The sequence below is a fragment of the Delphinapterus leucas genome, chromosome 2 (assembly GCF_059928025.1).
Source record: "Delphinapterus leucas isolate spDelLeu-1000000601 "Yukka" chromosome 2, BTC_Dleu_Yukka2, whole genome shotgun sequence".
Taxonomy (NCBI): Eukaryota; Metazoa; Chordata; class Mammalia; order Artiodactyla; family Monodontidae; genus Delphinapterus; species Delphinapterus leucas.
Genome location: NC_143130.1, coordinates 89746265 through 89769038, shown reverse-complemented (window position 1 = coordinate 89769038; position 22774 = coordinate 89746265). Strand labels below are relative to the sequence as shown.

Here is a 22774-nt window from a genome sequence, read left to right as displayed (position 1 = left end):
GGACAGTGAAGGAATATTATGGGAAATTTCACGTAGAACTGACTCTAAATGGACAGAGTGAAATCCTACTAAGTTTTTAAGGAAGATACATTGCCAAAGAAATGACAATCCCTTCTTGTCTATGGCTTTTTGGCCTCTAAAGCAAACTCCAATCTCTCAAACCCACATCAACAGGAAATAAACTGTACAAGTGGTGAAGCTTCAGTAGTTGTGGCTCGCAGGCTCAACAGTTGTGGTGCATGAGCTTAGTTGCTCCGCAGCACGTGGGATCTTCCCAGACCAGGGCACAAACCCATGTCGCCTGCATTGGCAGGCAGATTCTCAACCACTGCGCCACCAGGGAAGTTCCATAACGATTTTTAACATTGAAGATTTGCTTATAAAGGAACTGGAGTTGTAAATCAAGGAATATCCCAGATTACATAATTTGGGCCACCCACTAAATGTATTTTCTAATAAAATATTGTTGCTTTGGGGCTTCCCTGGTGGCGCAGTGGTTGAGACTCTGCCTGCTAATGCAGGGGACACAGGTTCGAGCCCTGGTCTGGGAGGATCCCACATGCCGCGGAGTGACTAGGCCCGTGAGCCACAACTACTGAGCCTGTGCGTCTGGAGCCTGTGCTCCACAACAAGAGAGGCCGTGACAGTGAGAGGCCCGCGCACCGCGATGAAGAGTGGACCCCACTTGCCCCAACTAGAGAAAGCCCTCGCACAGAAACGAAGACCCAACACAGCAAAAATAAATAAAAAATAAATTAATAAACTCCTACCCCCAACATCTTAAAAAAAAATATATTGTTGCTTTGAAAAGTCCATGAAATGGAAGCTATTGAGTGTATGCTCTTATAAAGTTATTTCCAAAACCTGAGGTCCAAGGCAGGTGGGGTGGAAGGGACTAAATTGGGAGACTGGGACTGACATATACACACTACTATATATAAAATAATAAGGACCTACTGTACAGCACAGGGAACTCTACTCAATTCTCTGCAATGGCCTATATGGTAAAAGAATCTAAAAAGAGTGGATATATGTATATGTATAACTGATTCACTTTGCTGTACACCTGAAACCAACACAACACTGTAAATCAACTATACCCCAATAAAAATAAAACTATATTTGAATAAATACAATTTTTTTTTTTTTCTGTACGCGGGCCTCTCACTGTTGTGGCCTCTCCCGTTGCGGAGCACAGTCTCCGGACGCGCAGGCTCAGCGGCTATGGCTCACGGGCCTAGCCGCTCCGCGGCATGTGGGATCTTCCCGGATCGGGGCACGAACCCGTGTCCCCTGCATTGGCAGGTGGACTCTCAACCACTGCACCACCAGGGAAGCCCGAATAAATACAATTATTTATCCTAAAAAACAAACAAACAGAAAAAAACCCTGGGGTCCAGAAACTTTTTTTCAAAACACTGTCCCTCTAACATATATTACCTTATCCACACAGGCTACTCTACATTAAACAGTTAAATTCACTGCAGAAATCTGAATTCATTGCATACCCCATCATCCATGGCACAAGATGCTCTCTGTGGTGGACATGGAGATGCACTACCCAGATCCCACTTCAAGGAAGGACCAAGTACCCCAGGTGCTTTACTGGGGCTGGTCTCCAGCTGACCACCCCTTCAGGGTCTGCCTCAGCTGCAGAGAGCTGCTTGCCCCATGGCTTGCCCTCCTTCATGGCCCACATCCAAAGACTGAGATAAGTGGGGCTAAAAGGCCCTGCCCTTGGGCCCAATGTGGGGCAACTCTGACGGGCCCCCACATGCTCTCTGTAGGGTTGGCTGAGGCTTTGTCAGGCCTGCATCGTTGCTCCACCTCTCCCTCTGCCCAAGCCTGCTTTCTTACCCTCCCTTCCTGGTACTGATCCCAATAAAGACCCTGCATGCCCAGCTACAACTCAGAGTCTGCTTCTAGAGAACCCGACTGGGTTGTTTGGCCGCCAAGAGTGATCTTGGAAAGCTTGCAAGAAGATGGCCTACTTGCCACCTGGCTGGTAATGAAAACCTTTGTCTCAGTCTAGAGAGTTAAGGTGGTCAAGTGAAGCTCAGCCTCAGCAAAATCTCCTTCCAAACTTTATTGTCACCGCAGCCACACTAGCTGGAAAGTCACCCTTGGCAGTCTAGAGTGACCTCCTGGGCTAGTGAAAGGACTTTCTCAGCGACTGATTCTCTATCTTTGGAGTGAGCCAAATCTGACACCAATCTCTGAACCCAACAAGCTTCAGTACTTTATGAAAAGCATTTTTAAATTTATTCTTTAGTTGATTGTAGGCTTTTGGCTTGTTTTGCTTTTATTTATTTATGTTCCTGTTTATGGACTTACTCCTGGAAGCAATCTGGCAGGAAAATGATGTTTGTCTTACTGTACTTTACTCACAGTACCTAGTTGAAGAAAGAAGTCACCTTATTTTAGTGCTATACAGATGACTTGCTAAGGGGTTTTGAAATGAATAAAATTAACACCATCACTAAACAGAGTTGGAACAGTGGCCATTGTTCCCCATGCAAACAAACAAATTCAAAATTATCTCCTGGCTTTGACAGCCCTTCCTTCAGCAAAAGCACACAGCAGAAAGCAAAAGTTGGAGTCAATTTAAAGTGTTTGAAAAGATTATTCAAAATCAAAGTTCCAAAACCTTGAAATCCGTAACATCGCCACAAAGTTCTAACTTTTATTAACTGTGGTGAGGGATTGAGGTAAGAAAGAATACTTTTAACTCTCTGAAAAATGAGGCCAAGGAAATAGCGTTCTTTAAAATGAGAGACAGTATAGTGAGTTGGACAGTGGCCCCCAAAAGATATGCTCAAGTCCTGATCCCTGGTACCTGCATATGTGACCTAATTTGGAAAAAGGGTCTTTGCACATGTAATTAAGTTAAGGATCACGAGATGAGATCTTCCTGGATTTTGGGCCTACCTATAAGAGAAAGGTGTTGTCCTATAAGAGAAAGAAGAGGGAGATTTGAGACACAGGGGTAAGGCCATGTGAAGACGAGGGCAGAGATTGGAGTGACATGTCTACAAGCTAAGGAACACCAAGAATTGCTGGCAGCCACCAGAAGCTAGGAGAGCAACATGAAACCAGTTCTCCTCCAGAGCCTCCAAAAGGAGCCAACCCTGCTGCCCTCTTGATTTAGGACTTCTGGCCTCCATAACTGTGAGAGAATGCATTTCTCTTGTTTTAAGACACCCAGTTTGTGGTAACTTGTTACAGCAGCACAGGAAACTAATACAGGCAAGGAGAAGCCACTTACTTTCACGGTACCATGGGGTCCCCAGTGGGTGAGCTGGACTTTGATTTCCGGCAGAGCCCAGCGTGCTTTGAAGAGTCTGCGTATTGATGTAGCAGGGGTCGTCGAAGAGATCCACTCGGCACGCGGGCTTCATCAATGACGTGTCTCTTTGGGACTGTACCCCTCTCTCGTGTGCATTACCTATAGTGAGTAAAGATCAATGTACGGTGTTTTTGCTTTGGAAACAAGAAATAAAATCACGTTTGAGTCCAGAATTGACAGGAAGGGAAAAGCCATGCCCATCCCATGCAAGGATTGAATACTGACTTTGAGATTTGACCTGTAAAAACAAAATAAGCACCAGTCTTTGAGGGAAAGCACCTCTTTTGGCCTCCCTGCCCGTCCCTCAGCTGACCCTTTGCTTCAACAGCAGACAGCAGACAAACCAGGAAGATGTGAAAGAGGAAGAGCCAGCGGAGGAAGGACGCTGACTGGCCAGCAAACAGCACAAACCCGTACACGACACCGCTCAGAGCTGCAGCCCAGGAACCAAGAAAACCACACGTGCCGTGTGGAACTTGAATATCTACTAGTTATTGCAACCGCTTTTCAAAATACTCGTTACTTAATTTTAAATTATTAAGAGTGGGAAGTCTGTCTTCCCTTTATTGCCAAAGTTTCGTTTCGCCAAACACAGCCCTGCACCAGCTGCTGATGTTCATTCTGTCATCTAATGGAAAGAACTCACCCCTCAGGTTACGTCCTCTGTCCCCTTACTCTCCCTTCTCCTCTCCATTCTATTCCATACATGTGGCCAAAATGATCTTTTTACAACTGAAAATCTGATCCTACTTCTCAGAGGTTTAAAAACATTCACTGCTTCCCACTGCTCTTGGGATACAACTCAAACTCTTCAACAAGCCCCAGGCCCTGCTCCCGGGCACCCAGCTTCCACTGCAACCCTGTCCTCCCCAGTCTCTGCCCCTGCTCACATCAGCCTTCTTGCACTAGAATCCCCACTGTAAGGCCATCTTCTCTGATTGACATGCCCCCTTCCCTCCCCTTCTCCAGCACCCTCATCCTTCGGTGAGGTCAGTTTAAACATCTCTTTCTCAAGAGAGCCTTCCCTGACTTTCTCAGACTAGACTATGTCTCTCTGCTTCCCTCTGAAGCCCATACCACAAGAGTACTTAATTCTATTATGTTATTGTCTCTTAATATCTGTACTGCATCTAGACTGCATGTTCTACGAAGACACACATCCTGTCTTGCTGACAGCTGCAGCCCCTGCCTCTAGCATATGCCTGGAACACATTATCACATCAACAAATAGTTACGGCCTGAATGGATTACAGCACCATATTTCACTACCTGACGGCATGAAGTACTTTGTACCATTCAACTGGTCTTGTCCTGAGAATGCCAGGACAGAATGTTTTTGTCTTTCTGTTTACACAAGTACCTTTATAGTTTTGGCCATACATATACAAGATCCCCGTGAGGCTGCACCTAAAGCAGTGACATTGTTATTTCATTGTCTTACCGTAAAACATCAGTCCTTCCAGTCAACTAAACCCCTTCAAAGGACCAACGTCCCACTGGATTTCACAGCATGGTGAAGAGTGCTGTGATTCTTATAACACAAGTATGGAAACCTAAGAATACACCAGATAGGGGGAGCCCAGTCAAGACTACAGTCCTACCATCTGCTCCTCTTTTGCTCCTCTCTGTCCGGTCCTGCCTGTCACCCTGTCCCACGTCATAATCTGTACGTGGAATATTCTGAGGGAAGGGTGGGATTTGACAGAGGAAGGGGCAATAGGGCCCCTCGTTTCTTTGTTGCTTTTGGCAACATATTTCCATTTACTTTTTTAAGTGGATTTATGAAATATGTTATCCAGTTTAAACTAAACTTACTTTCACAAATGGACAAGTGGCTAAAGGATCACTGCAAAAAGATCAAGGATTGAAGATCATTCTTTTACTGAGTACAAGCTCCTCCTTAGCTACACTCTGAGCTTATGAACAAGAATAATCTAATTAGATCAGAACTTCGGCCTCCTAACAGTTAAAATTATCAAGATTGAAATGTGGATTTATGTCTGTTTTCTTTATCAATAATGCCCTAAATGTATACCAGACCTTGAGATATTACCTAATGATAGTATTCAGCCACTATAACTAGCGAGACAATTTTTAAAAATGTCTATCATTAACTTTAACTGAAATTTTCTATTTCTGTGTGTGTTTTATACTACATGCATAATATATTAGCACAGTGTAGAGAACTGATGCATGATTGAATTAATATTTATTTAGGAGTGCCTGCTCATAAAAAGTTACTGAGGGCTTCCCTGGTGGCGCAGTGGTTGAGAGTCCGCCTGCCGATGCAGGGGACACGGCTTCGTGCCCCGGTCTGGGAAGATCCCACATGCCGTGGAGCAGCTGGGCCCGTGAGCCATGGCCGCTGAGCCTGCACGTCTGGAGCCTGTGCTCCGCAACGGGAGAGGCCACAACACTGAGAGGCCCGCGTGCCGCAAAAAAAAAAAAAAAATTTACTGAAAGTGGAATATGATGAACAGTATTTGTAAGAAGTCTGCTTCTAAATTAACATGGACCTGGGTTCCACAGATCCCTGTGGTATCTCTTACTATTTCTGTGGCCAGGGGCAAGTTACTTAACCTCTCTGTCAGTTTTCATACCTGTAAAATGGGGATGCCGAGCTTAAAATACGTTGTGAGGATTAAATGAAAGAATGTGGGTAAGCCCCTCACTGAGCATAGTGCCTGCCTTGCAGCAGGCGTTCTTCTCACTGTTCAGTTGTGTGTCTACTGGGCCTCTGCACATGACACTTGTCTCTTGCTGTAACATCCTTCCCATCCATTTCTTGACCTAACTCCTATTTGTCCTTTAAGATTCTGCTCTGAATCCCCCTCCTGCAGGAAGCTTTCCACTGAGTCCTCCCTCCTCCCCCACCCCCCACCCCAGGCTGGGTAAGGTGCCACTCCATAATAAACTGTAGGTCTCTGTTTACTTCGCTGTCTTCCCCTTGAGACCGAAAATTCCTTGAGTCCTGAGGAGAGACTAGAGCCCATTTTTCTGAGTATCTTCTTCATCTTCAATGCCTGGTATGAAGCAGATGCTCAAAAGGAAAATGTCAGCTGAATGAACAGATGACTGAATGTCTACCCAGTTTTCCTTTCTTAGCAAATGTGACCCCACCACGCTCTCAAGACCCCAAGTCAACGCTTAGCGCAAGGCGCTGACTCATCTGCCCCTCACAGAGCACTGGCATGAGCTGACCACATCAAGTTCACCATCCCACAGGGTTACACAAAAGCATCAATGTCTATACAGTCTCTCTTAAAAACTACCATTCCCTTTTCTCAAATGCACCATTATATCTAAGTCAGCAAAGTTGTCTTAAATTTAAAAAAACAAACAAACAAACTCACCCCATGCTGAAATTTAAAATCTTTCTAGGATAAAGTGTGTGGTTATTCAGAGCTTAACTACACATGCCAGCCATCATGCATTCCAAAAGTTCTTTGTGCAAAGTGTTACTCTGAGAAACTATCCAACCTGCCTAAGAGAAGATTTGTGGCAGAAAATAAATACATACACGGTGTATATACTGGAGGTACCAAAGTTTTTAAGTGCTAGCCCTTAGGGTCTGTGGGAATTTAACATCTTTTTGATTAAAAATATCAACATTTTCATTTTGACTTGAAGGTTGGGGAAACAGTATGCTATTTTGCTAATTATTTTTTTCCACAAGGGAATTTATTATTAAGGACAGGGATCTTTTACACATCTGGCAATAAATATAATTAACTCCTTCAACAGGAAGCCTACTGCAGCACTTATTATACACCAGAATTCAAATTTTAAGTCAATATTTGAATAAATAAATGTCTTTGAATTAAAAAGCCAAAACTTGTTGAAAATGTTTGTATAGGTGTCTCTCAAATGCTTATGTGTGAATCTCTGGGAAAAGCCATAAAAACTGTCTATTTGCTATTTTGGCAACTGCTGTTAATTTGGTGACTGGTCATAAATTTCTGATCTTATTTATTTACTTATTTGGCTTCATCGGGTCTTAGTTGTGGCACGCAGGACCTTTGTTGCAGCATGCAGGATCTTGTGGCACGTGGGCTTCTCTAGTTGCAGCACGCGGGCTTCTCTAGCTGCGGCACGCAGGCTTTTCTCTAGTTGTGGTGTGCGGGCTCAGTAGTTGTGGCACGTGGGCTCAGTAGTTGCAGCACGCAGGCTTAGTTGCCCCATGGCATGTGGGATCTTAGTTCCCCAATCAGGGATCAAGCCCATCTTCCCTGCATTGGGAGGTGTATTCTTAACCACTGGGCCACCAGGGAGCCCTCAGATCACTTTTAAACACATACCCAAGTAGTCATAGGCAGGCCCCAAGATAGGAACCCCTGACTTCTGGGTGTCTGTGGATGAAAAGACACTGAGTTAGGAAAGTCCTTCCTGTCACAGCAGGAGGGACTTATACTTGTCACAGCCCCTGGAGCAGGGGTTGAGTCCTTCAATCCCTCTATGTGCTGAGTGGCTGAGGTCTGGGGAAATGGCTTCCTAGCACTCTGGTTCCCACTGGAAGTTAGAACCTGCTTTTCTAAGAAAACAATGCTGTAGCTCAGTGATTTTCAGGGGAAGAGGATATCCAGCTGGAGGGTTTTTTCCAAACTATAAACACCATCTCTCATCTCCCCGAGATTCTGAAAGGTTCCCAGCCATGAATTGTTACCTTATTGCCACCAAAAAGGAAGACAGTGTGCTGAAGCTCAGTATTGGTCCCAGACTCTTCCACAATTAGCGTATAACTAAAGAACAGATGCTTACAATAGAATATCCTATTGTTGTATTTGTCATTACAACATATACACTTAAGCTCCAGTATAGGAAACCAAATAGTAGAATATGGTCACTTGTCTAGGAGATAGCCAACATGGCTAAAATTAATTCTACGGAAAAATAGATTCCAGGCTCCAAATAAGTGTTTATTACAAAAGTCTGTTCTTGAGTTTGCATCTGATAGTGGCTTAGGGCATGTGTAAAGCATGAAAGAATAAGGGGTTACGTTGTTTGTTAATTTAAAGGAGAAATAAAACCAAGATAAACAGAAAGAACAAATTGGATTCTATGACAAGGTTATACTTACAAAAAGAAAAATCTTGAATAAAGTTGAAATAGTGTTGCTTTGAGGGGAAGGACACTTTAAAAATGTAAAATAAAAATCAAGGTGAAAGCTTCTGAGGAAAAAAAAAGAAAGGAGACCTTGCCCCTTTTCTCTGATGGTAGTGTCGTGATTTCGAACATTCAACATCATTCTAGAAATGTCGAGGATTCCTGTTCAGTGAGTTCCCTTCAGAAGCTAGGTAGCTGAGGCCAGCGGGGCGTGCCATGACGACTGCTTAATGGGGAGGAGGGATGAGCTGCGGGAAAAGAGGTATTGGGGCAGGGCGAAACATTTTGGAGTTCCACAGGACTCTCTCCTAGATCCAAAACTCTCTCTCCCCCTCCATGTACCCTCTCAATGCAGTGATCTGGGAACTGGTCCTGGCACACTTAGGAATACCAGTACTCATTTATACTCTTTCTCTCCCTTCCCCTCCCACTTCCCTCTCTGTGCCTGGATAATTCCCACTCATCCTTCAGGTCTTAGTTTGGTTGTTACTCCTTTTGGGAGACCCTCTCTAGCCTCCCAGATTAAGTTAGGTTTCCCTGTTATTTGTTCCCATAACATCCTGGGCTTTGAAACGCTCATCACATTTGTAAGCACTGGTTTAAGGTATGCCCTCTGGCTAAACTGCAAAAGACATGAATGCCAATTGTGTCTCCATCCCTAGCACCCAGCTCAGGGCCCCACCCACAGGATGACCTGATGATCACTGAGTGCATTGTTGGATAAATGAAGAACACAGAATGAGAAAAAACAGGATGTGGAGACAGTTCAAAGTGAGCTTCAGCACAGGCAGAAAATGGATACAAGACTACAAAGTACATGTGGTATGTTCCTGACTATTAAATCCTAGGTTAGGAATCTCTAGGGTAAAGGAAAAGAGGAACGAAGGAAGGAACTGCAGCTCCTAAAGGACACAGTTTTAAAAAGACATTTACACTTGACACTAATTTGTTTTAGTCATATTATTAAGAATTCATTTGGAATTTTAAATTCCTTTAAAGAGTGGCATCGAATTTTAATTTCCTTCAAAAAGAACCAAGTTTTTAAAGAATTTAAAATACTGCCTCTGCTCACTACTCTGATTATTTTTGCAGGGTGGAGGAAAGTGGTAATCACAACTGTACCAAGACCCTCATGTACCCCCACTGTATAAGAAATAATAAAATTCATGGGTTACACTGGCAAAATTCCATAAGAAATATGAAGATATCCTTGGAAGTGAGAAACTACCTTCTAGTTGGCAAGTGCCTGCTAATTTAATTTGAATTCCGAAGTGTGGTCCTCCAACTCTATCCTCCACTGCATTATTTACAATGTCCAGTTATCTCCCCCTCTAAAGCTGCAAAATTGTCCTTCCCAAAGAAATAAATACTTTCAACAATTTATAAGAATAAAATGACTAACTAGCAGTAGAATGTTTTTATGAAAATATATTTCCAACCTGAGAGTCTATGCCCTACATTTGTGTTGTGGAAAAGTTGTGCCTGATGTCAGTTATCACATGCAGTAATAAGACATTTAATGCCCTGGCAAGTACGGGGTGTATGAACCTCTAATTGGGACTCTCACATTTCAGATTTCTTTTTGTTCCCTTTGCCAAGCAGAAATAAAGGTTTTTTCTTAATCCTAATGGATCTGACAAGCATCAATTTTCATATTAGCTTATTGTCTGATATTCTTTGAAATGGAACTGCCTTGAGTTTTGAGTAGAGAAATCACCTTTCCAGTAAGAGAGCTTTCATGATATCCAAGCAGTGAGGGACTTCCCTGGTGGTGCAGTGGTTGAGAGTCCGCCTGCCGATGCAGGGGACACGGGTTCGTGCCCCGGTCCGGGAAGATCCCACATGCCGTGGAGCGGCTGGGCCCGTGAGCCATGGCCGCTGAGCCTGCGCGTCCGGAGACTGTGCTCCGCAACGGGAGAGGCCACAACAGTGAGAGGCCCGCGTACCGCATAAAAAAAAAAAAAAAAAAAAAAAAGCAGTGAAAGATTCCATAAAGCAGCATTGTAGTGTGGAAGAGTACACAGGAGCAGGGGAGAACCATAGCTTTTCAACTGACACACTTGTGGCATTCTGTGCTTCTCAGAATGTGGGAAGCCTGCAACTGAAGCATTACATGTTTGGTTATATACACCTGACTTTCCCATGAACTATTTAAGAGCAAGGGCCACACACGACCATATAACGTAGAAGAAATAAGGCGAGTGGCAGATGGGGAAGGGCAATTGTACCTACCTATTGCCCTGCTTTGTTCTAGACAGTTCTCATACACACTGCTGCACTTGGAGTTTCCCGGCTGTATAAACAACAAATTGTGAAACATTTACAAACACAGTAAACGTTCATAAACTTTCAAAAAACACACAAAACACTAATAATGCTCCCAGCAGAATTTAGCAGACAACTCCATTTTCTGACACAGGAAGTGTCTGACAGGTGAGAAAAAGAAACTGAGATTTTGGACGGGGAGTATAGCCTCCCTTCCCAGTGCACTGTTTTGGAACTGCAGAGGTGGGTCTGATTAGGGTGGGGGAGGTCATAAATGTAAGGTCTATATCCTGAGGGTTATAGACCTCGGCTTGGGAGGTCACATTCCAGGATTCAATCCAAGCTCAGCCAGAAAGTGTGATTTCCAGGACACTTATATAAACACTGGCCATTTAGCAAACCTCTATTTAACCGTGAACTGGCAGATTGGAGCCCCACTCTACTAAGGTTTGTGCCAGACCCACTTTTCATCCTTGAAAAATCTCATGCTATCAAAGGCTTCAATTATCCCATATACACACAGCTCTCTTCTGTAAGGGTATGGGACCTACTGATGCCTTTGAGAAGGGCAATGTCTTTGCTTTAGAAAGATTAACCCAGCAATACCATGCAAGAGGGTTTAAAGGAATGAAACTGGAGACAAGGAAGGGGCTTTCAGAATCATCTGGGCAAGTGAGGACCAGAACTTAGAAAGATGCAACAGGAATGAAAAAGGTTGGGTAGATTTAAGATACCTTCATGGTAGGATCCTAAGTCTTGAAGACTGAGTTGATAAGTGTGAGAAAACAAAAGACTGTAGATCAGAGAAAGAATAGGAGTGCCATTAATAAACATGAGTACGTCAGGAGAGGGATCTAGCTTGGAGTCAAGGTAAAATGCTGAGTCTAATCTTGGTATAAACAAGCAATAAAATGCTTGTGGCATCACAGCTAGAGCGGTAGGTAATGGCTGAAGACAGAGAAGCTGGGGGTGTGTGCACAGGTGGCATGTCAGAGGAGAAACCAGGGCCAAGGGCAGAGCACTGGATAGGGATTCCACGGTGGTAAGGCTTGGGTTTGCAGGGGAGGGCATGCAAGAAAACAAGATATAAAAAGGAAAGATGTGGGCTCCCCTGGTGGCGCAGTGGTTGAGAATCCGCCTGCCGATGCAGGGGACATGGGTTCGTGCCCTGGTCTGGGAGGATCCCACATGCCGCGGAGCGGCTGGGCCCGTGAGCCATGGCCGCTGAGCCTGCGCATCCGGAGCCTGTGCTCCGCAACGGGAGTGGCCACAGCAGTGAGAGGCCCGTGTACCACAAAAAAAAAAAAAAAAAAGGAAAGATGCAACTTACTTTGAAACGCATCAAAAATCAGATGGATTGATGGGTGATAGCTAACAACATAGGATGACAGGGCAAATAGAGTAGAATTATAATTGTAGAATCTAGGTGGTGAGTATATGAGTGTTCATGTGTAATTCTTTCAACTTTTTTGTAAGTTTGAATATACTCAATAAAATGTTAGAAAACATGAAAAAAGAAAGAAAAGCAGCAACTAGAGATGCAGAATGAGAATGACGTGACGAAAATGTTTAGAAGCTAACAGAAGAGGTCTAAAAAAAAAAGAGGCAGCCAACAGATATCACAGGCTATAGACAGATTCAGAATATTGAAGAAGGAAATAGATTTAACAATTAAACCGTTGGTGACCAAAAAAAAAGTTGGTGACCACTGTAAAAGGAATTTCTATCAAGTTGTCAAGCAGAGTTCAGATTTTGGAAGTGTAGTGTGGATGTGAATGCAGAAATACAGGCAGTGTTTTCTAGAAGTTTGTGGGTGAAAGGAAGGTGAGAGAGAGGTAGGACATTATTAGATGAGTTGGAGGAGTCCGAGTTTATTTGCAGACAGAAGCGAAAGAACAAGTAGACAGGCAGAGAATAAAGACTGAGACAGAGGTTGATGGACAGAACAAGGGCACAGAGTTGGTAAGAGGGGATGGGATCAGGAGCTCAGGGAGAAGATTCGCCATGGAGACAGTAGCTAAGGAAGAGAACCAAGGAGAACACAGGAAGACTTGGAGATGCGGAAGGGTGAAGTTGAAAATCACATGTTGGACCGTCCTTGTCTTCCCAATGAAGTGAGATGTGAGGTCACTTGCTGAGGATGAGGTTGGGGGATTGGGAGTAAAAATTATTGAGTACAGGTTCCGACAATGATTCACTCTCTGGCTCTGTGCTGAGGAAGATGATACCTTCTCTAAACTAGCATTTGGTAATCCTCAAATTAAGCTCTCAGTGGTAAGGACAGAACTGCATTGTTAGTTCTAATAGCATTAAAATGTTACTTACCAAATAGCACAACTTTTCACACCGTATGGGGCAGTAAGCCATTTGTTCTGTGGTTTGAACTTTGATCCGTACATCTGAAACACCACCTGCAGGCGGCTGCTTGCCCGGGATTTCATTGTAATACTCATGATCTTCTCTCTCCTCAGCATGGTCATCAACGTGCACCTCCTCACTGTAAGGGAAAAAAGAATCCCCAAGAGGCTGGGTGGGAATTCAAATGCTGTAGGGGATGTAGAGTGAACAGAACCATGCAAATCGTCCTGAAAACATCTGGATGGAAGCAACCAGATGGCTGAATTGTTAGGTTTCTGTAGACAATTAAAGTGGGGTAAGCCAACAGAAAGTGCCAAGGGTGATGCTTTTGTGTCTCCTCTCGGTGATAAAATATATACATACACATATATATATGAACTCCCTGAATGTCAGTTGTTTTTGTCAATCGGATAAAAACACAAAGTTCTCCTGGATTTTTCCAGCACTCTTTCATTATACCATTTAGGAAATGTTTTGCTCAAAGGAAATTTAAATATTGGGCAGTGGGCCTGGCCCAGTTTACTAAACCAAGATGAAAAAAATAGAAGGCTATGGCCAGCTAACTTGTCTGCACAAATCTGGAGTATATGAGATTCATAAAGAAATATTAGAACCATATGTGGCAAGTGGGGAGATTTGTGTAAACATGCATTGTTTTTAAAATTGAAACAGGGCAAAAAAAAAAAAAACAGATTTTTCTTCCAAATTGGAATTAGTAAAAGTTTCTTATGAGAAAGAATAAATCAAGTCCATTTGAATTGAGCTGATTCCACTGACAACCCACACAGTTTTGTTGGGTTCATTACATGTCAACAAAATAACAGCACTAAGAGGTAAGTGCTACCCTAGGAAAAATTCAACAACAAGGCCCGCTGGTAGCCCCTCCCCTTTGCTACCCTAGACCACCTCATACAGGGAGATCTCCAAACCCGGTGTCTGTTGATACACAAAATGACAAATTAGGGGGGTTCCAGAAATGCATTTAAAAGTGTCCAAATATTTTATTTCTTGGGCGTGAATTCTGCAAGTCAGGGGCCTCACTGCATTCCACACATGGTGGAGTCTGACAGGCCTGAAAAGGGTTCAGCTTTCATTGTGGACTAGACAGAACAACCAGATCCCTGGGTCATGTCATGTTCTACTCCTGCCACAGTCCGGCTGGAGCTGATCTATTTGCACTGCAAATGAACAAACTAATAGGAATTCCTGCCACAGACATTTGATTCTTATTATTTTGCTCTTCTTTCTTAATTTTTTTAACTGATCTGCAAGGGATCTGGGGTTGAAACAAACCTAAGAAATTTGTTCATGCTCATTGTATGACATTACCTAATTAATTCATAGCTCTGTATACCATCAGAGAAACAGGGTCGACCCCTTCTCACTTTTAGTGTTTCCTCTAATTCTATTTCAAAGCAAGAGGAAATACCTGAACAAATATGAATGGAAGAAAAATAGAAATGTCACTATTAGTTTGTACTGAAACTGTACCTATTTTTTAAAAAAAATTACTAAGTTCATTAGTCAATTTAAAATGCCATATTAATTTTAAAACGAAACAAAATATGATAAGTCAAATAATTATAGAACTCCTGGCTGACCTTTCAGAAGAAGTATTCAAAGAAGGATTTTTCAAATACTGTTTAAACCGGAGTTCAAAAGCCTGCCCTATGGTACTTATGACGTCTTGGGCCATTCCATTGCTGCATTCCAATATGTGGCAGGCTGCAAGAGGACACACAAAAAAATTACAATAAATTTTCAGTAAGAGAAGATTAGATAAGTTCAAAATACTTCCAGAACATGAACTGGTAATTGAGTAAAAGTAGGTTTATAAGCTCTCTTCAGCTCTGAAATGGCATACTTCATATTTCATATGCATCAAAGTGAAGAAACATTCATATTTGACAACTAAGTATCTCAAAACACTTACAAATTTTGGCCTGGAGGCAGGTATTTGGGGCCCACATTTTAATAAAGGCAGACTGATCTTGACTAATAATGTGACCCATGTTCAGTGTTAGCTCTAGAATTCAATACAGAAGATGCTTAAGGCAGCAACCTGACGGGAAGATGAGGTTTACAGCCTTGTCTTTGCATGGTACACTACAGATGACTGAGAAAGGGTAACTCTCTAAACCTCCCCCCACAAAACGGGGGATGAGCTACTGGTGAAGAGAGGGGCTTTAGAATACCCCCTCCTCTAGCCATCCCTTTTCCCTGTCATTGCTACCAGAAAGCGGTGATGGTATGGTAATCCCTGTCTTTGAAATCCTATTAAAGAACTATCTCCAATAAACATCCAGACCAAGATTCCATGAAGCTGACATTACTAGAAGATATTAAAAATTTTATTAGACACTTTCTTTGAAAGACAGTTACTGGAAAGGGCTAGTTATCACTAGCAAATTAAAGAAATAAGTTGTGGAGGGGGCAGCTGACGGAACATCACAAACGAATTGGCACAGCCGCTGCTGCTGCTTCTGCGTAAAAACCAGAGCTTGTGTTCAGGGACTATAAATTAATCTCCCCATCATATGGAATATCAGTTGCCTTGGTTAGAGTATGGTGTTGTGCTTAGGGCCTGACAATACAAAACCTGAATTGAATTTGAAGTTTCCTCAGGACGGCTTAGAAAAGAGTCATAAGGATGACTTAAAGATATAGGCAATAAAGTCTCATGAGAAATTTTTAAAACATATATTGGTTTGTATAGCCTGAAGAATTGAGGGATGAGGAAAAGCTTGATAATGGTTCAATATATACAAGAATGTTGTAAAAACTGTCAGCTATTCTCTGAGAATAGGAAAGGCTTAAGTGAGTACATAGCAAAATAGCTTAGATACCAGGGAAGCTGTGAGATGGTGGAACTGTGGAACCAACACTGGAACATTTTACTAAAAGGGATACCTGAGGAGAGGAGGATACCTGTCGTGATGGAATGATTTAACTGTGTTGACTTGGAAGCGTGATTTTAGGCTTTGCATTGTCTTGAAAAGGATTTTGTATTATTTAAAGTAAAAGAAAATTCATTCACTTCTAACTGAATTTGCAGAGCCTATAACAGTGGGTTAAGGTAGAACTTACAATGGTGTTTCCTAGCTTTATGCTGATATCATCTCAAGGAATCTCAGATAATTCTCATTTCAGAATTAGCTGAACATTTACTTAAAGAATTGATGTCTCTGAACTTTGGGAAGGGGTGTGTGTGTGTGTGTGTGTGTGTGTGTGCGCGCGCGTGCGTGTGCGTGCGTGCAGGGGGTGGCATCAGTAAATCAAACCATGCTAAGGTGTCAAATCTCCAAAAGGGTTAATTATCATTTCTTACAAGGCTGTCCCTTTAAAGAAGCAATTTGGATCTTGAAATAGACTTAGGAGCCAATTACAGTTCTGAAAACGCAATTAAGAATATCTATAAGTTAATATCCTTTTTACCAAAGGAAAATGTTTGGTCTGTCTTTAGACTGCCATTGTATATTGCCCCTTCTTTTTCTCTACACTAGCTTCACACAGGGACCAACACAGAGAATGTGTTCTAAAAATACGTGAAGAATGAATAATTCTGATTTTTCTAATCACACCCATAATCCTACTGTGAGAAATTGTCTTCAATGTTACCATTGTGGGGCAGCATCTCACAACCAGTGAGTGGTACAGATGATTGCTTGGGACATTTGTGAAAATGGTCTCCTCTTTCTTGGTCAGGCCTCATATCCTTAAACCTACAAAGCGCCCTTGGAGATGTGTCCTCTGGTGGAGCCAAAACAGTTGTGTTACGTTCTGAGAAGAAAAGGTAATTCACTTGAATTCTTTTCTTTTCATCCATAAATTCCTGGTCCAATTAAAAATGAAGTCAAGACCAGGAATCATATCAAAATGGAAACAATTTTTGTAATTTTATTTTCTCTTAGGATCAAGGAGATGTCTTGAGATAAAGATGGAAAAGATAACGAGAGAGGCAGGAAAAGGAAAGGAGGGAGGGAGGGAGGGAGGGAGGGAAGGAGGGAGGAAGACCAAAGTGTACCTCCCATGAGAGGGATGTGAGAACAAAGATGGCTGAAAAAACTCTGTGAAAAGATTCAGATCCCAGTTCAAGTTCTAATTATGCCACAATCTGTGTGAATAAGGTACTCTATAGCAAGGTCCTCACCTGCCAAGACAGGGCCCTGCGTGATCTCTGAATCCCTTCTTGCTTTATAGAAATCCTATCCTCCCTCAGTCGCAGTAGCTTAAACCCTCTGAGGTACAGGGCAAGGCACGTGGGCACAGGAATGAATGAATCAACCCACCCACTAACTGTCCTCTACCACTTCTCACGTACTCCTAAAATGTTTTATTTCTCTCAACTTTGCTGACTCTGATACTTGAGGGTTTTTTCCTGTTCCTGGGCTGATGCTACCAACACACTTTCTGCTTTGCTCTGGATGACCTTATTGCTGTCATATTACTTTTTTTTGGATTAAACAGAAAGAAAACACAGTGGTGCCTATCTCCATGAAAGAAACAACTGGACAAAAAGTCTGACCCTGTGCAGGTATCCTGTGCAGCCTCACCAAGTTCAGGGAAAACACACATTTTGATGGTACTCTCGTTGCCACTCACATGCTGCTCTGTGAAAATGCTCCTTGTTCTTTTCTAGGTTGGTCATGAGCCAGAATAGGAATGGGTTTGCCCCCTTTCCCAGTGCTAGACCCATCTCCAAAAATTCAGATAAGCACCAGCTTAGCCAGGAATTTCCCAATCTTTAGCTAATGGGAAGGAAGAAAGACAGCATATAAAAAGTCCCAATTCCCCAAGAAAGGATTTGACTTTCCAGTGATGTGATAATTTTGCATGGAGGCCTGAGCCTTGATCTCCATATCTGGAATCAGAAACACACCTGGGTTCTTTTCATCCTGCCTCGTAGCCAGATAGACCTACAATTCTATTCTTAGTATCAGGTACTGTACTATATTAAGTAAGATTTAAAAGAATCTTGGATTCTTATTCTTCTGTCGTTTTCATGTGGTTTCCTAATTGGATAGTCATGGACAAGAGGCTGAAAACAATTCTTCAAGAATAACAGGCCCTTCTTTATTGTTTTATATTTAAATGGACCAGTTTTATTGTTTTCGTTGCTCGTTTGCTTGTTGCTTTTGGTTTTTATCAGAAAATTAGAAATTCAAGAGTGCAGCTTCTCAGATCAACCACCAGATGGTGCTGTGGGACTGAAGCGCGGAGCCTACCACCCCTTAGGAAGAAACCAGCCTGAAGAAGCTAGCCCGCAGTCCAGTCCGTAGTTTCAGAATGTCACTAGGACCATAACGCATGTATTTTATAACCATAAACATAAATATACATAATTGGGTTAATTTAAATTGGTTTTACAGTGTTCTTTTGTTTTGTTTTGGTTTGTTTTGGGGGTTTTTTTTTGCTTTCTTTTGGTTTTGGGTTTTTTTTTTTGCTTTCTTCAGAGACTCAGGACCATGGCCTTCCTATATCCAGGTAGTTCAGGTAAACTGGGACCTCTTCACAGACTAGATTCAGAGAAAACATTTAAGCCTTTCTGGACTGTACACATTTGGAGTAAGAAGTGAAGAGATTTCCTCATTTACAGCAATTACAGGGGCAGGTTGTATTAGTCACTAGGTAAACTCAAAACACTCTTACTGGAACTTACCTTTTCTACAGAAAAGGCCTTTTATAGAATAAGGAGTTCACTAAAGAGTCCTAGCCAAGATGGAAAAAGTGGCAGCTTCCCTGCCTTGAATGCACTAATGCTATAAGTGAATCAAGCAGATGGGAGACAGTGGGAGCATTCAGGATTATTAGCATGAAGCCTGGCTCCCCCCTGGCTCTCCTCATCCCTGAGGTCTGGCTCCTGCCTTGACCCATGCACTGACACACTGTGCTTCCCATGGTGACCAGTGGCCTGTCAACTGCTGGACTGAATGGCATTTTCTACCTCCATTGCCCTTAACTCTTCTTCAGTCTGAGACATTCCCAGGTTCTTCTCCCAGAGAAACTGCTCTTCGTGCATCTTAGCGGATACTCATCTCTTGGTCTTCTCCCACTCCCTGAGACCCTCAGCCTTCTTCTTTCTGGGTTCTTCCTTCAGTGATCTAGCTCACCCTTAGGGCTAAGAAGCTGCAGCTTTTCCAAACCTGCACCTGAAGGCCTGTCTCTCCTCAGGCCCCACAAACCTCTAGGCGTCTCCTTTCTACTGAACATTTTCCCCTGGATGAACCAAACTCACCAGGTAAGTTTACAACATTGTCTTTCTGATTTCACTGTTTTTTGTATTTATTCAAGGAATCAGAACATTCTTTTCTTTTTACTAATGTAATAAATATTCATTATAATAGTTTTAGAAAATAGAAAGACTCTAGGAAATAAAAATTACATAAGTCTCACTATCCAGGAATAACTACATACTATTAACATTTTGGCATGTGTCTTTCCAGTCTTCTTTTCTATTACATCTTTATTGGAGTATAATTGCTTTAGTGGTGTGTTAGTTTCTGCTGTATAATACACTGAATCAGCTATATGTATACACATATCCCCGTATCTCCTCCCTCTTGAGCCTCCCTCCCACCCTCCCTATCCCACCCCTCTAGGTGGTCACAAAGCACCGAGCTGATCTCCCTGTGCTATATGGAGCTGCTTCCCACTAGCTATCTATTTTACATTTGGTAGTGTATATATGTCCATGCCACTCTCTCACTTCATCCCAGCTTCCCCTTCCCCTTCCCCCACCTCTGTCCTCAAGTCTGTTTCTCTACGTCTGTGTCTTAATTCCTGTTCTGCCCCTAGGTTCAACAGAACCATTTTTTTTTTAGATTCCATATATATGTGTTAGCATACGGTATTTGTTTTTCTCTTTCTGACTGACTTCACTCTGTATGACAGACTCTAGGTCCGTCCACCTCACTACAAATAACTCAATTTCGTTTCTTTTTATGGCTGAGTAATATTCCATTGTATATATGTGCCACATTTGTCTTTCCTATCTTTTTTCCAAAAAGTTACCTGGAATCATACCATACACATTGTTTCATAATCTGCTTTTTGTACTCAGTAACATTAATTGCTGCATGGTAGTGCAGTCTATGGATTCATTTAAATAATTTGCTATTTATGAATACTGAATTTTCTTTTTCCTATTGTATCAATAACACATGACAGTGAGCTTTACTGCTTAATCTTTGTGCATGGCTTATTTCCTTAGAAATGAAGTTGCTGGTTCAAAAGTATTTACCTTTTTTAAAGTTTGATGCAAATTGTCAGTTTGCTCTCTGAAACGTTTGGATCTGCAGTGTTCAAGAGTTCCTACTACTCTAAATCACGTTTTACCTTTTATCAAGACAAAGTATGATATCTAATTATAATTTGTGTTTCTTTGATTACTAGTAAGGTTAAACTTTTTTTTTTAATGTTTCTTGGTGCCTTGTGTGCTCCAGACCTGGAGTCGGTCCAAGTACTTACTAGCTGGGTGAGCTTAGTAAAACCATCTCTTCTCAATTCCAGAGTTTGCTTCTACAAAAAATGAGTAACATTAATACCTACCTCATAGGATCGTTGTGAGGTTGAAATGAGACCATGCAGACTAAATACTCTTGATAATGCCTGGCATGTGGTGAGCACACAGTAAGTAACTTTCTTGTTCCTATTTCTCTATTGGATTGCTTTTCCTATTTGTAAAACTCCCTGTTTCTTTAGTGCACACCACTTCAAATCGCTCAGGACAGTAATAATAATGGCTATCATTTATAGCATACTTATAATGAGCCAGGCACTGAGAGATTTGCATTGCATACAATATCTCATTAAATCCTCAGGATCATCTGATTTCTTTTTTTTTTTTTTAAATCAATGCTCGTATCTAAATAGCTCCCAAGTACTATTAGTTCACAATTTTGTCCAGACTGTCCCTTCTTCCCCCAGTGCAGTTTAAAGCATCATCACCCCTGCCCAGGACCAATGAGACGTCCTCCAAATTGGACTTTACAATTCCAGACTGCTTTCCTGCCCTCCAATATCACCTTTACAGATACAAAGGCCAGAAAAATTATTATTTTTTAATTTCAGTAGAATGGCAGAAGCCAGGATAATTTTTTATAAAGCTCAAAATCTTCAATAGCTCCCAGTGACCTTTTGGCTGGCATTCAAAGCCTCCACAATCTCCCTACCTTTTCAGCCATGGCTCCCCTACTTCTATTCTTTGCTTTCCCTGCAATCCCACCTTTGCCCACCATCCAAACCCACAGCCCCAGGCTCTCACTGCACAGCTCTTCCACCTGCGCCTTTATTCACTTATTGCACAAAGCCTACCTGGGCACCTGCCAGGCTCCAGGCACTATTCCCTATGCTCCCCTACTTCTCCTGCACACCCTACAGCTTCTGTTTCTCTCCCCCGTGATGATGAGCCCATGGTGGCCAGGAATTATTTTTCTCCCACAACAATTACCTCAGCCCATTGTAAATTAGTATGTAATTAATAATCATTTGTGGACTCAAGAGCCGTGTTGGTACCTTTGTACAGAAATTAAAGTCCAGAGGCTCAGGTGAGGGGGAAGGATTTAACACTAGAGGGATGTGCAAGCAGTGGGTATGTCGTGAACAGAGTGGCTTCTCGCAGAAGGCTTCCCAACCAAGATAAACAAGAGAAGGGGTGAGGGGACAAGAAAAGGAGTGATGAGGAGATACTAACTTTTTTGCCCAAGAAAATCACCGTAGATTTCTAAGTCATCTAGCTACTCAACAGAACTGTTTCCCTAAAGAAGAAAGATGAGAAGAGACTGTAAAGGAAATGATGCTTTCCCCGTATTACCTCAGTTACTCCCCCCAATAACACCAGCAAGTAGATGTTATTTCTCCCACTTAAAGAAACTGAGTTTCAGGACGTGAAACAGCTTGGCTGAGGCCTATGGTGAGATGGGGGAAGAATTATGATTCCCACCCAGACTGTGTGACTCCAGCACCTTTCTTACTTCCTATACATGGGCTGGGGACCAAAAAAAGAAAACAATGAAACCTCTATTTGAACCATTTCTGAATCTATTCTCAACTCTCAAATCCCATCCATGAGCTCAGTCAATAGTTCTCATAAATGCCTTTGCAGAATCCCCAGGCCGGGATCCCCGTGGATCCCCTTCTAGCAACTCAGCTCTGATGAACTACTCGGACACCAGAACAGGAGATTTCAAAGTGAACAAGTTATGGAATTTAAGAAAAAAAAAAATGTCATGAAGAACCTAGGGGTAAGACAGGAATAAAGACACAGACCTACTAGAGAATGGACTTGAGGATATGGGGAAGGGGAAGGGGAAGCTGTGACAAAGCGAGAGGGAGGCATGGACATATATACACTACCAAACGTAAGGTAGAGAGCTAGTGGGAAGCAGCTGCATAACACAAGGAGATCAGCTCGGTGCTTTGTGACCGCCTGGAAGGGTGGGATAGGGAGGGTGGGAGGGAGGGAGAGGATATGGGAACATATGTATAACTGATTCACTTTGTTATAAAGCAGAAACTAACACACCATTGTAAAGCAATTATACTCCAATAAAGATGTTACAAAAAAAAAAAGTGAACGAGTTGCATCGTATTTGCTCTGCCTCTCGTATTTCACTTAAGCAAGCAGGGAGATTTGCAAGCATGTGGATCCTGCTCACCATTAGCCTCAGCAAGGAGCAGAATCTTTGAACGCCTCCTGCTGTT

At 42.5% G+C, this 22774-nt stretch overlaps 1 protein-coding gene across 1 annotated transcript in view; it reads right to left on the bottom strand.

Annotated features, from left to right (window-relative positions):
* Window positions 1-22774, bottom strand: part of SHC4 (SHC adaptor protein 4) — a 128883-nt gene that overhangs the window by 21711 nt on the left and 84398 nt on the right. The window contains exons 7-10 of the mRNA XM_022587155.3: window positions 14674-14797; window positions 13040-13211; window positions 10682-10742; window positions 3266-3445 (exon numbers count right to left, since the gene is read on the bottom strand). Coding sequence (XP_022442863.1) covers window positions 3266-3445; window positions 10682-10742; window positions 13040-13211; window positions 14674-14797 — 537 coding nt within the window. The remainder of the gene's footprint in view (window positions 1-3265; window positions 3446-10681; window positions 10743-13039; window positions 13212-14673; window positions 14798-22774) is intronic.